At 38.6% G+C, this 13,754-nt stretch overlaps 2 protein-coding genes across 2 annotated transcripts; both read right to left on the reverse strand.

Annotated features, from left to right (window-relative positions):
* Positions 1-8,553: 8,553 nt before the first annotated feature.
* On the reverse strand, positions 8,554-12,200 carry LOC108997250. The gene is made up of 5 exons (XM_018973438.1): positions 11,856-12,200; positions 11,687-11,813; positions 10,579-11,597; positions 9,400-10,414; positions 8,554-8,729 (listed from the first exon to the last, which is right to left on the reverse strand). Exons 1-5 carry the CDS (start codon positions 12,198-12,200, stop codon positions 8,554-8,556), a joined length of 2,682 nt encoding a protein of 893 aa, XP_018828983.1.
* A 21-nt stretch (positions 12,201-12,221) lies between these two features.
* LOC108997251 lies at positions 12,222-13,169 on the reverse strand. The gene has a single exon (XM_018973440.1). The coding sequence runs from the start codon at positions 13,167-13,169 to the stop codon at positions 12,222-12,224; it is 948 nt and encodes a 315-aa protein (XP_018828985.1).
* Positions 13,170-13,754: the final 585 nt, after the last annotated feature.

Here is a 13,754-nt window from a genome sequence, read left to right on the forward strand (position 1 = left end):
TCGCTTCGGTCTCCGTCCCCATTTCGCATCCTCACATCGTTTCGAAGACAGAGAAGGGGTTCTGGTCTCTTCGTCTTCATTTTGCCCCCCACATTTTCGCTTCGGTCTCCGTCCCCATTTCGCATCCTCACATCGTTCTGAAGACAGAGAAGGGGTTCTGGTCTCTTCGTCTTCATTTCGCCCCCCACATTTTCTCTTCGTCTTCATCCTCACATCCCCACGATTACGTTTCATCTTAGAGAAAGCCTCTCTTTGTCTTCTCCATGACACAGCCGAACCCACGATAGTGGGGGGTCTCGTCTCTTCGTCCTATCCACGAAGCCACAGCCATACCCACGAATCCTCGGTAAGCCACTGGTTTCTCTTCGTCGTCACCCCCCTTTGTCTTCTCCACGAAGCCCATTATTTCTTCTTCTCCACCCAGATCTGATTTCCCCTTCCTACAGAAGTCCCGAAACCCTAACTCTAACCCTAACCCTAACCCTTACCCTTACCCTTACCCTAACCCTAACCCTTTATAAGTTCAAATCTTCAAACACACTTCATACCCTCATTGACAGCAACAACACAGTGGTGGGAGTGAACAAAGGAGCTAACACAGACAGGCAGGAATCCCAGTTCAGGTTCCACTTTCCAATTTTTTCTATATGCAGTATTATATTGTAGATTTGAGTATTAAAGTGTGAACTTTCGCCCTCGTTCTTTACCATGAAACCAGCAGAAAGCATTTTTACCCAATTTATCTATATATATATATATTGTGTGCTAGGATTCAATTTGTTTGGTTTAGTTTGTAATATTTTAATTTATTATTTTAAAAAAATAAATATTTTTCTCAAAGTACAATTAATAAAGTGTTTTAACTAAAAATTGGTTCTATTTATTAATAATGGCTCATGGAACCTTGGAGCTAATTAGCTAAAACTCTATTTGTCTAACTTTCCAATTTGAAGTCCTTGCGCGAGACTTTATGATTAAAGCATACAAATCTTATATATATATATATATATATATATATATATATATATATATATACTAGTGGCTGCCTTATAATTGGACAGTTGAGGTATAGGCTAAAGTTTTCTTTCAGTATAATCTAGTAAATTATGATGTATCATTAGAATGTAATCAATGATTGAGAAACCACCTTCTCTCTATGCTTCAATATGAAAATGATGAACAACCATTGAAAATTTTGGCAAAATAAATAAAGCTTATTGTGGAAGGTGTAGCCTAGTTACATTGGTGGAGAATCGAGTCAAGACCTTATTGCGGAAGGTGTAGCCTTAAGTTCATAACCAGCAAATCCAACGTGGGCAAGCCAAGTAACAAAGCTTTAAACCATTTACATAAAAACAATCATAATGCATACACAAGCTTATTTTACGGGATGCACACAAGCTTTCCCACATGAATAGGTGCACAATGTTCATATGAGACAGCCCATGTACACCCCGTGTGTAGATTATTTTTTACTTGAAAAAAAATTTGAATTGGCTTTCTGCTTGAATGAGAATACGTTGTAGTCAAGTAAGATTGGATCTACTGGTTTCTCTTGTATTTGTTTATGCCTTTGCTTATTAAGTTTTATACATGTGTAGATTATTTTTTACTTGAAAAAATTTTGAATTTGCTTTCTGCTTGGATGAGAACTCGAGAAGAGACTCGACGATGTCAAAAAGAGGGAGATTGAGCTCCGTAAGAGATCGGGTGAGATTGAGAAGAGAGAGATGCTGCTATCCAATATAACCGAGGAGGTTCGGAAGGAGTTGGTGCTTGTTGTACATGAAGCTGAAATGTTGCGTTTACGCACACTACTCCAGATGTATTGGGCTTTTGCATTTGTAGTTGGTTGTTGTATTGGACTCCGTAGTTGATGTAGATATATTAAATTCTTAGATTCTGCCCAAAGTTGGTGCTAACTTGTAATCTTAAACTCACTTTGGAGGTTGACCAATTTGTAAAACAGTTCAAGTAGAACACTAGAAATATTGGTAGTTTAGTGCCAATTGATAAGATTTCAATTTGCATTTGTAGTATTTAGTACTACTACTAATTTACTAAGTGCATTTGTAGTACTTGAACTGGTTGTAGTTTAGTGCTAACTTGTAATCTTACATGAATTTGCTTCTTTGTTTGCTGGAATTATGGACTGGCATGAATGATGACAAAATCTGGTATCTAAATGTAGTGATTGTCATGAGCTGTGACAAAATTATAAACATATTCAGTTTATAATTATGGACACAAACGAGCAAACTTCCATGTGATATGAACTTGGAGCAGCACATCTCTGCAAGTGATGCAACACGATATCAACCAAGAAAAATACCATCACTGGAGGTCCTAAATTTGGACTTACTAAGAAAACGTTTTCCACTGCAAGGACAAATTATGGACACAAACCTGCCATAGCTTTTCTTTAAGGTTTCAGTCATTGAACTTTTCAAATTTTAGAACATAGGAGCAAAATGTGAATCTGGTATTTGAAACTAAACAAAGGCCATACATCGCAGAAAACAATCATAGCACTATTAGAATTACATAAAATGCTTTTCCATTTCCATACTTCTAGAGCACATATTCTTCTCCGAAACAATTTGTTTACTAATATATCATTCATTCTTATCTCAAACTGCATATATCTCATAAGATTGGATTACAGCCAAAAACATTCAAATAAAATAATTCAGTACCACTGCCTTTCATGATATTCATTTACATTTCACATGACCAATTTCTCCTAAATATAAATCAATTCTTCTGAAAATTGCAATCTGCACCTCAACTCCAGTATGTGCAAGCAATCACTTTACCAGCTCTTTAGAGATCAAATACAAAAAAATTCCTGCAAGTCCCACAAAAAATAACAATCATTTTAGATGGAGCCTTTCACCAAAACAATTGAACAAAAAATTCTTGCAAGTCCCGCAACCGCGTACACAACAGAATACCATTATGTTTTTACACTCAGATGTTTGCATGGACTGTACAAAGTTTAACAAACATTTTTTTCCAAGGCATATAATATCCATCTCCGGCACATCATGTTCCAATACTTGATAAGAAAACAATAAAACCCAAATATTAATGTGTTGTCAAAATTTAGCATTAAATCTATCGAAAAAAATTGGGATCCACTTACATTTTCTTGACTCTGAATCATTGTTTTTCGGAGCTGCATCCCACTAATGTCAAAAGCGGGATCGCTTTCTGGAACAACCTGGTGATATGTACTCATTAAAAGTGACCAAATATTTTAATTCAAATATAAATATTAATATACTTGCACGCCACCAACATCTACAGCAAGTTAAAATCACATGGGGTCAACTATAAAAAGGTCTCAATAAATGGAATAAGTAGTGTATGTTATATTGTATAAAAAAAAAAAAAACACTTACTTTATGTCTTTCTTGTTGATATCAAATGAAGTCGAGTGGTGTAGGTTATTTGGAAAAACTGCAGGTTAACCTCATGCTGCTTATGTATTCTATGCCTTTCATTACGATTTGAAATGAAGTCATGCAGGGATAGAAGTCTGAGTCTTTCATTGCACTAGGCTAAAACTTGTCCACATTATACAAGCTTGCAGCAAGCTTTTGCTCATAATAGTGGTCCTTTTATCGAACTTATCATAAATCCAACTAAAAAATATCAGATTATGTACACACCAAAAATAAATTATGACAATTGGTATTGTTGCAAAATCTATACTAGGATCATGTATATCTTCTTCTACTCCATGTAAAGTAATACTCTTTGTACTATGAAAGGCATATCTGGAAAGTAGTTAATCTTGTAGATTTTAGAACTAGAGCAAACAAAAGTTTTCTTCTCAAACACATCCCACAAGCGTTCAATTCGGGGAAAAGTTTATTTTCTAAGTTTTGCAAATTCTTTTTCAAGAAAAAGTAAGCTATTAATGCACCCTTCATTCAATTTTATTCATATTATGCAAATTGATACTGTTACCATGATAAGGTCACATGATCAATAGTACACCTAATCTAAAAACCTTGATTTTATTGTCCCAATTTTATTTCTGATGGTCTCAATGAGAACTAATCACTGACCAAAAGGTGAGAAAGAATTCATTCTTGAATAAATTGACCCTTGGGCCTCGACTATGTTTTATTTGGCCAGGTGCACAGAGTGGACTTTGTGGTTCTCTGTATTGGAAGATTTAGTGGCATCGCAAGCTTTACTTAACATAGTTTAGAACAGATAAGAGTTTGTAAAGCAATGGCAGTAATATTGCCCTTCGTGCTTGTATATGATGAAGGTATGCAAAACAGTTTTAGTTAACTGCTTGTATATCTTGCAGGTATAACAGAGTATCCAACATGAACAACGTATTCTAGTTCTACTTTTCTGTGAGATAATTTATATGATATTTGTGCATGCATTATCGATCCAACCTATCTCAACTCTTATATTAACAGTTCCTACGTTTGAGAATGAAACACTCGGTTGATAGACAACCCAGAAATTGTTATGCTATATCAAAATGGAAAAAGTCTTTTCCCAGTGAAAGTTTCCATGGACACAACTCAATATAGCATGCTATGCAGCTCATAGCCTCATAGAAGATCAAACCTAATAAATTTCACTGCGATGATGGCCTGACCAGAATCCACCCACGAACTCTGTAGTGCTTGTGTCCACGAAACCACCACCTATTCAATACCAGAGCCACTCATTAAGAAAAATTTTAAAACTTATTGAAGAAATCTAAAGAATGTCTGAAGAAATTCACCAAGAATGTTCGGAGGACTGGGTTGAAGAACCGACGATACTTCTCACGGCGACCGCAGACCTCTCTCTCACCCACGACGCCGCGACTCAGAGATTTATAGGCTGTGACAACGGCTAAAAAAACAACGGGACGGCGACCCAAAGACACACGACGGCGACGAAAGCTTCCTCAAGCAAGCTCCCTCTCTGGTTTTGCTCTAAGGCTTGGTTTCGCTCTACAGCAAGACGATGAAAGCTTCCTTAAGCAAGTCGAAAGCTTCCTCAACCTTGCTCCCTGGTCAGTTTCTCTGAAGCTTGATTTCACACTTTGAGCAAGCTTCCTCGATAAGCTACAGACAAATCAATTTCCCTCCCTTTTCTTGTTTTTAATTTTTTAATTTTTTTAATAATATTACCTAATGACGTGGCAATATGCCACATCAGCAGGTGCCGTGGCGGGGACGCAACTCGGTTGTATCTAGACTTATTGTTAAAATATTATAGGGTTTAGATTCTTGATGATTTGTAATTAGCCAAATACATATATGTTTTTGCTCACGATGATCACATATGTTATATTAAGTCTGTGCATGCATATATGTGAAGTGGATTAATAATTACAAGATTTTCACGTGTATATATATATAAGGGTGCTCAACCGGATCCGGATCCAGATCCAGATCCAGATATCTGGCCGTCACAGGATCCGGATGCTAAAATCTGGGGGGTTATCCGCCCGGATACCTGATTTAATCCGGATATCCGGATTTAATCCGGATTCGGGTTATAACCGGATAAATCCAGTTTTAATTTTTTATTTTTTAAAAAAAAAAGACTTTAAAACTTAAAGCCAAAAGTTTTTGTAGCACTTGTTTTTCCTAAAAAAATTATAATATGCTTAAATTGACCAGATTTTTTTTTAAAAAAAAAACTTGAACACTTTTAAAAAGATTTTTATAAAAAAATAAATTAAAGAACAAAATAAATAAAAATGCAACTTAAATAATATTGTTGTTACATCACAATGCAAAACATAAATTTACAAAAAATAAAATAAATAATAATACATCACAACTAATTAACTAAAACATAAATTTACAAAGAATCAAAAGAAATAATCACAACTAATTAAACTAAAACATAAATACTAATTAAACTAAAACATAAATTTACAAAAAAGAAAATAAATAATAATACATCACAACTAATTAACTAAAACATAAATTTACAAGGAACAAAATAAATAATAATACATCACAACTAATTAAACTAAAACATAAATTTACAAAAATCAAAATGTATTAGTCTCCACATATTGAATCTGGAATTGGGGGGAAACATTGATTTCTTTCACCTTGATCTGGTGAGATACCATTTTGGAAAATTTTTTACTACACTGAGTCTCCATAAGCTACCAACAACATCAATTACGACAGATAAAACCTCACAAAGACACTATCTAGAACAGATATAGAAAATGGAAAATCATAACACTAGAAAAACATGCAAGGTGGTACTAGATTCTGCTCCAAAACGCCAAACTTCTGAGTTTGTCTTGCATTAAAAGCCTTCAGCTCTTGCACCTCTCGAATTAACTACATGAACACCTTAGAATATATTAGAAACATGGTATACAAAACTAGACTCAACAACAACAGAGATGCCATGATCAGAATTTATAAATGTAGACAACTGACATCCTCGAGTACCTGGGTTATGGTGGACTGACACTCAAATGATGAATGAGGATTCCTTTGTTTCTTCACTTCTACACAAGATGATGGATGGGGGGTTCTCTTCATTTTTCTCATGCACACCAAATGACGAGTGAGGATTACCCTCTTTATTCTCTTCTACACCTATTGGCTTCCCTTGAAAGCCTTTGTCTTCCAATTGAATACCATTCATGAAGGCAACATCTTCCATATAACCCAACATAGGCAAGTCTTGATGTTCATGGCAAAGAGCCAATTCTTTCAGTTTAGTCAATATAACTTTGACTAAACTGAAATGCACAAAGCACAAAGCAGGTTTATATATGTGAAAATTCTTAAGCACAATATCAATTCCAATGAATTATTACAAAAATAAAGGGAACCTTTAGAAGAACGTTAAGTTGAAGTTGAAGTTGAAGGAAGAGGATTACCTTAAGCTTGGAAAGACTTGCTAAGGATGATAAGCTTTGGGTGCTAAGGGAGAAGACACATGGGATTAGTATAATTAATGGGTTTGACACAACTGGAAAGAGTTTGTTAATGATTAGTGACACCGAAAAAGCTTCCCTACCCCTTCTTTTCCTTCAACTCTTATGTGTCTATTTTCCCTTGAAACAAACAAAAGCTATACATACCTAAAAGCAGTGTCTGGATGCACTTTGTTTGACAGCTAATATAAATAAAGCAGAAAGTATTCCATAAAACATGATATATATTGAAATTCTAGCAGTTTTCATTTTATGTGTTGAAAATATGTTTAACTTGGTTGTTGCAGGGAAATGATTCAATTCCAGCAGAGGTTCCTAACCCAAAAGCCAAAAGGGTTAGTTTAGCTTAATAAGCCATAGCATAAGCAAGGCCATGTGTATGAACTGCTGCATTTTTTTTTTTTTTAAAAAAAAAAAAAAAAAGAGACGAGGTCACATGTTGATGACCTCCTCCCACAACTATATAAAAAAAGACCTCACTTGTGGCGGAGGAAAACCTTAACAACTAAACAAACCAAAACATACTACAATGGAAATTCCTTAACCACCTACAAACCAAAATAAACTAACAAATTCTTAACGCCGGTAAGCCCGCCTTTTCTACACGATAAATCCCTTTTAAGTGTGTTGGCAGATCCACCGAGTTTCTCCAACGAGATAAGCTACCAGCGGCACCCAACTTAGCTAGGCTATCAGCCAATGCATTCCCATCTCTATAAATATGCTGCACTGTGTACCTTATTGAACTTAACAATTGCATTATCTCCTCCCAAAAAATCTTCTAGGTACCAAATACCACAATTACTTTTCCTCAACCAATTGACTAAAATGTTTGAGTCCATTTCCACTTCAACAAATTGTAGCCCCATATCTCTGCAATGCCGAAGCCCATGAAGTAAAGAAATTAATTCAGCATTATTGTTAGTACCTTTAGGAATTTCCTGCGCATATGCCAGCCTGAGATCCCCTTTGTCATCTCGTATGACTCCTCCGATACCCGATCTTCCCGGATTACCCAAGCTGCATTCGTCCGTGTTTAGCTTGTACCAGCCAACTCTCGGTTTCTTCCAGCCAACCAATCTTACTTCTTTCCTTGTCTTGTGTTTAATGGGGACCCCAAGATCCAACAAAACTGCATCATCTACTTTGTTCCATTTTTTTGCTGCTTTGAGTTTTAATCCAACCTAGGAAATCCAGTAGATAATTAGTCTCCAAAGAGTCTCTTTCGGACTATCTACCCCTTCCATCTTTTTTTTACATCTCCATAACCAATCTGCCAAGTGACAATCGAAGGTATTAAACCAAGCAACATCCCCCGAGCAGAGCATTTTTTTGCTCTGTTTAACCACCATCCTACTCTCTGTTTCCAAGAAACGGAATGAACAAACACCATGCCCAACTGATTCGAGACCTTTCTCCATACATACTGCGCCACTTCTCCTCTTGACAGCACATGATCCATGTCTTCATAGGCTCCAACTTCACAGCAGACACATTTTGATACAATTGGAATCGCCACTTTTCTCAGATTGTCATCTACTGGAAGACCCTCATGGGTAGCTTGCCACATGGTCATTGAAATGTTTTTTGGGAGACACGAGTTCCAGATCCAATTAAAACCTGGAATCGCTGGTGTCCTTTTTCTCGTCTTTTCCCAGGCATTTTTCACCGAAAATTTTCCATCTGGATTTCCCATCTAGATTAGTTTGTCCAGGCCTTGTCTGCAATTTCCCAACTGCATCAGTACTTCCAAGGCTTTTTCCCTTCCCAGTAAATTCGTTAGTAATTCCTCATTCCACCCCAAATCCAACTTACACTCTTTTATGGATAACCTCAGCATTGGTATATTAATACCTGCAACTCCCAAAGGCTCCAACGGGGACCACTTATCCCACCACAAGGACACATCCCCATCCATAACACGCCATCTAGAGTGTTGTAATACCTCCGGAATACTTCTCATCACCATACGCCAAAACCCCGAACCCCTCATTGGATTTACCAAGGAGATATGGCTCTCTTTAATATATTTGGCTCGAAAAAAGGAAGCCCATAATGATTTATCCGCGAGAGCTTTCCAAGCAAACTTCATGTTTAAAGATTTTTCAACTTCGCTTAAACATCTCAGCCCAACTCCTCCCTCCTCCAATGGTTTACAAATTTTTCCCCAAGCTACCCATTTTTTTTTTCCTTCCCATTTTCCATACCCCATAAGAAAGTACTAAACGCACGATGCAATGACACAATAGTTACCTTGGGTATAGGAATCACCGACAGCAAATGGACTGGAAAACTAGAAAGTACATGCCTAAGCAAAATTAGTCTCGCCCCTTTAGATAACATCCGAGCCTTCCACCCTTCAATCAAACTCTTAATTTTACCCAACAACTCCTCCAAATGTCTATTCAGTAATCTGTCAGAGACAATTGGTACTCCTAAATATTTAAAGGGAAACGTACCTTGCCCAAACCCCGTAGTTCTTAGGCTGGAACGCCTTCTTGCCCTTGTAATATGCTTCGAGAAGTAAATCGCCGATTGTTGTTTGTTCACTGCTTGCCCCGACCAAGCTCCATATTTTTCCAGACAATCCATAATTGTTTTAACTCCTTTTTTCACCCCATTAGCAAAAATAACCATGTCATCTGCATATAGAAGGTGTGAAATCAACGGCGCCCCCCTTGGATGTGAGAACCTTCCAATCATCCCATTTTGAAATTTTTCTTTTAAGAGTCTTGAAAAAGTTTCTTCCACTAGAATGAACAAAATTGGGGATAAGGGGTCTCCTTGCCGCAACCCCCTTCCCCCCTTATAATATCCCTTTACCGTACCATTCATCACCACAGAAAACCATACTTTCGTTACACATTGTTTTACCAGTTCCTGAAACTGAGATGAGAACCCGAAAGCATCCAATACCTGTAAAAGGAACTCCCAGTTAATGCTATCATAAGCTTTTGCAAAATCCACCTTTATCATTACATTACCTCCTCTGACATTTTTATTCAGGCTTTGAATCAATTCCTGTGTTAGGCTGACATTTTCCAGAATACTTTTACCGGGAATAAAGGCACCTTGTTCTTGAGAGATTTTATTGGACAGTATCGGCACTAATCTTCTCACTAGCAATTTTGAGCATACTTTATAAATTACCGAACACAGGCTAATTGGCCTGAACTTCTCAAAACTTGTAGGGTTGGAAACCTTCGAGATCAGAACTAGATAAGATGAGGAGTAGAACCTGGGTAATTCACTCCCTCTGAAAAAATCCCACACTGCTTCCACCACATCCCCCTCGATTAACCACCAACAACTTTTATAAAAACCCGACGTAAAACCATCCGGACCAGGTGAGCTATCTACCGGAATCGAAAATACTGTCTCCTTGATATCTTGGATTGAAGGGAGCGCACACAGACTGCTATTTTCCTGCTCTGAGATTTCTTTTTTATCCATGGTGACAAATCCTGACAAGGCCTACAATTTCTAGCGCCCATGAAATCAGAAAAATACTTCACTGCTTCTTCATGTACAGCTTCTGGGGAACAGATCCTACGTCCGTCCTCTAGAGTCATATCTCGGATCCAATTACTACCTTTGTTTTTTAGACTATGAAAAAAATGAGCATTAACATCCCCTACCTCAACCCACCTTTGCTTAGCAATCTGTGACAATCTCACTTCCTCCCTACGTGTCCACTCTGCCAGCTCCAATTTAGCTGCCAACAAAGCCAAATCAACCTCCTCAGATCCCTCCACTTGAAGTCTGGAGTCCAAATCGACTATCTCCTTTTCCAACTGGTCGATATGTGTATGTGTCCAACCAAAAACATTTACATTCCATTGTTTGAGTGCCACCCTCAGCTTTTTTAATTTACATGCCAACTTCCACAGCCCAGTCCCCATTGCTTCTTCCTCCCATACTGTTTTAACACAATTAAAGAAATCTTCGTGTCTCGTCCACATTTCCTGGAATCTGAAAGGCGATGGGCCGTATCGTGTCGACGGTTTATCCAGCCACATTACCATTGGTGCATGGTCAGATGATGAGCGTGAGAGGTATTCCATGCATGTGGATGGGTAGTTGGTAGCGCATGAATTATTCATCAAGATTCTGTCCAACCTTGCCCAGCATCTCGTTAAACTTGCATGCCCATTACACCAAGAAAAAGGCCCCCCCATGGACGTCATCTCCTGCAACCCACCAAGATTAATGAAATGATTAAACTCTTCCATTGCCTCAGCTGACCTAGGACGTCCCCCTCTTCTTTCTGCATCTGACTGTATTATGTTAAAATCTCCCGCCACCACCCAATTATCTGCAGGGCTTGGGATGTCACCTATTTCTTGCCACAGCTGCCTTCTCTTTTGTCTCAAACACTTGGCGTACACCACTGAAAGCGTCATGCTTCTATTATTATCTTCAATTACTACTGTGATATGTTGGTTAGATTTTGCAATTACTTGACAGCCAATTCCTTGGGTCCAAAGCAACCATAATTTACCTCCTTCCGCACTGTTTGAAATTCCATCCGCAAAGTGAAAATCCCGCACCAACTTCCTCATTACCTCTTCCATTTGAAAATGCTCTGCCAAAGCCACAACTTTCGGTTTAAATTTCCTCAACATCTTACCCAGCCTCTGCTTCGAGGTGTTCAAACCTCGTATATTCCAATAAATAACACTACACATTATAGATTGAAACGAACAGGTTTGCTAGGAACCTGTTTAGAACTTCTAATTCTTTCACTTTTTCTCTGCTGCTCATTCCTCTCTGGATCAGAATAAAAGTCTTTTTCTTTGCTTCTGTGCAATACATTCTCCACTTTCTCACCTTCTGATAACGAGCCCAGAGCCTCCCCTTCATCTTCAATTACCTTCCCCTCATCACAATCGGCTTAATCATTCTCAATTTGTACCACTATCTCCTCTGACCATCTGGCCTCATCTAAAGAAACGAAATTATTTTCCTCATCTGGTTCTTTTGCTGTCTTTTCCTCTTGCAACAATTTCGCCTCATCTAATGATTCAAAAATTCCTACCATCTTTTCCACCATAACCACCTCCCTCATTCCTCCCTCTGCTTCATCACTATTTTTGATCAACTTCTCAGTCACCAAGTCCTGAACTAGAGCCTCACACTCCTCTATCGGGTGTATCTTCTCTATGACTTGTAGCTGCCTATCCGTTTCCAACTGAGTTATTGGTATATCACTATCGGGCTGTGTCTCAAACCTTGCCGCAAAAGTGCTCCCCTCCCCCATTTCTAGCATCACTTTTTGAGTCTAAAGCTCCCCCTCTTCTATTTCCTCGATTGACAACCTGTTTTCAACCTGAACGGAGGAGATTAGCTCCTTCCCTTTATCCATTTCCAAAGCCATCAATTGGCCCGGTTCTTCTTCAGTCAGATCCTTTTCCTTGTACATCCTTCTGTTCCTAGCCTTATTCCCCACCAGATTTATGTTCTTTCCATCCTGGCCACCAGCTTTTCGACTTTTCGATATGTTATGCCCCTGCGTCTTACAGAGCCTGCAATACGCTGGGAGATTTTCATAAATAACCTTCTGCAATCGACTGCCCTTCTGATGAGGCACCCCAATCCAAATCGATTCAATAGGATCCATATTTGCGTTCATTTCCACGCAGATACGAGCCGCATCCGTGCGGGTAGCACATCTAGTACAGTTATCACTTCTTACATATTTTCCTATAGGTAAGGTTATATTTTCCAGAAACGATTCATGAAACATATTTGGAGGCAAGCCAGGGAGCGAAATCCATACAGGAACCACTGGGGACTCTGTTTCATCAGTGTAATCCGTCGACCAATGAAATGCACGGTACGGGACTCCCCTCATTTCACAAGACTCTCTGGATATTGCCATCTTAAAATCCCCTTCATTTGCAAATCTTACAAACATCGACCTGGATGCCGCCATTGACGAAACTACAGGCTGATCTACAAGCCCCCATCTTCTTCGAATACAAGACCGAATGTCATCCAGAGATGGACGATTCCTCAAGAATTTTAATACAAGAGAAAATATGAATGGTTCAGCCGACTTTGTAATTTCATCCTTGGAAAAACTAAAAATTTCTCCATCCAAAACTTTCAGGGGTCTCAATGGTATCTCAACTACCGGAATCGGTTGTGGAGCGTTCGCCACCATGTCCGCGAAAGAGCGGCGGGCAAGTAGAGCCGAGGAGCTCGCCTGGCCCCCGGCTGTACGCATTTGTTACGGTAACCCTAGCAGAGCACAAGGGGTATTATCGTCAAAGGGAGCTAGAAATGGGGGAGGGGAGCACTTTTGCGGCAAGGTTTGAGACACAGCCCGAAAGTGATATACCAATAACTCAGTTGGAAAGGGATAGGCAGCTACAAGTCATAGAGAAGATACACCCGATAGAGGAGTGTGAGGCTCTAGTTCAGGACTTGGTGACTGAGAAGTTGATCAAAAATAGTGATGAAGTAGAGGGAGGAATGAGGGAGGTGGTTATGGTGGAAAAGATGGTAGGAATTTTTGAATCATTAGATGAGGCAAAATTGTTGCAAGAGGAAAAGACAGCAAAAGAACCAGATGAGGAAAATAATTTCGTTTCTTTAGATGAGGCCAGATGGTCAGAGGAGATAGTGGTACAAATTGAGAATGATGAAGCCGATTGTGATGAGGGGAAGGTAATTGAAGATGAAGGGGAGGCTCTGGGCTCGTTATCAGAAGGTGAGAAAGTGGAGAATGTATTGCACAGAAGCAAAGAAAAAGACTTTTATTCTGATCCAGAGAGGAATGAGCAGCAGAGAAAAAGTGAAAGAATTAGAA

Source organism: Juglans regia, chromosome 16 (genome assembly GCF_001411555.2).
Source record: "Juglans regia cultivar Chandler chromosome 16, Walnut 2.0, whole genome shotgun sequence".
Lineage (NCBI taxonomy): Eukaryota > Viridiplantae > Streptophyta > Magnoliopsida > Fagales > Juglandaceae > Juglans > Juglans regia.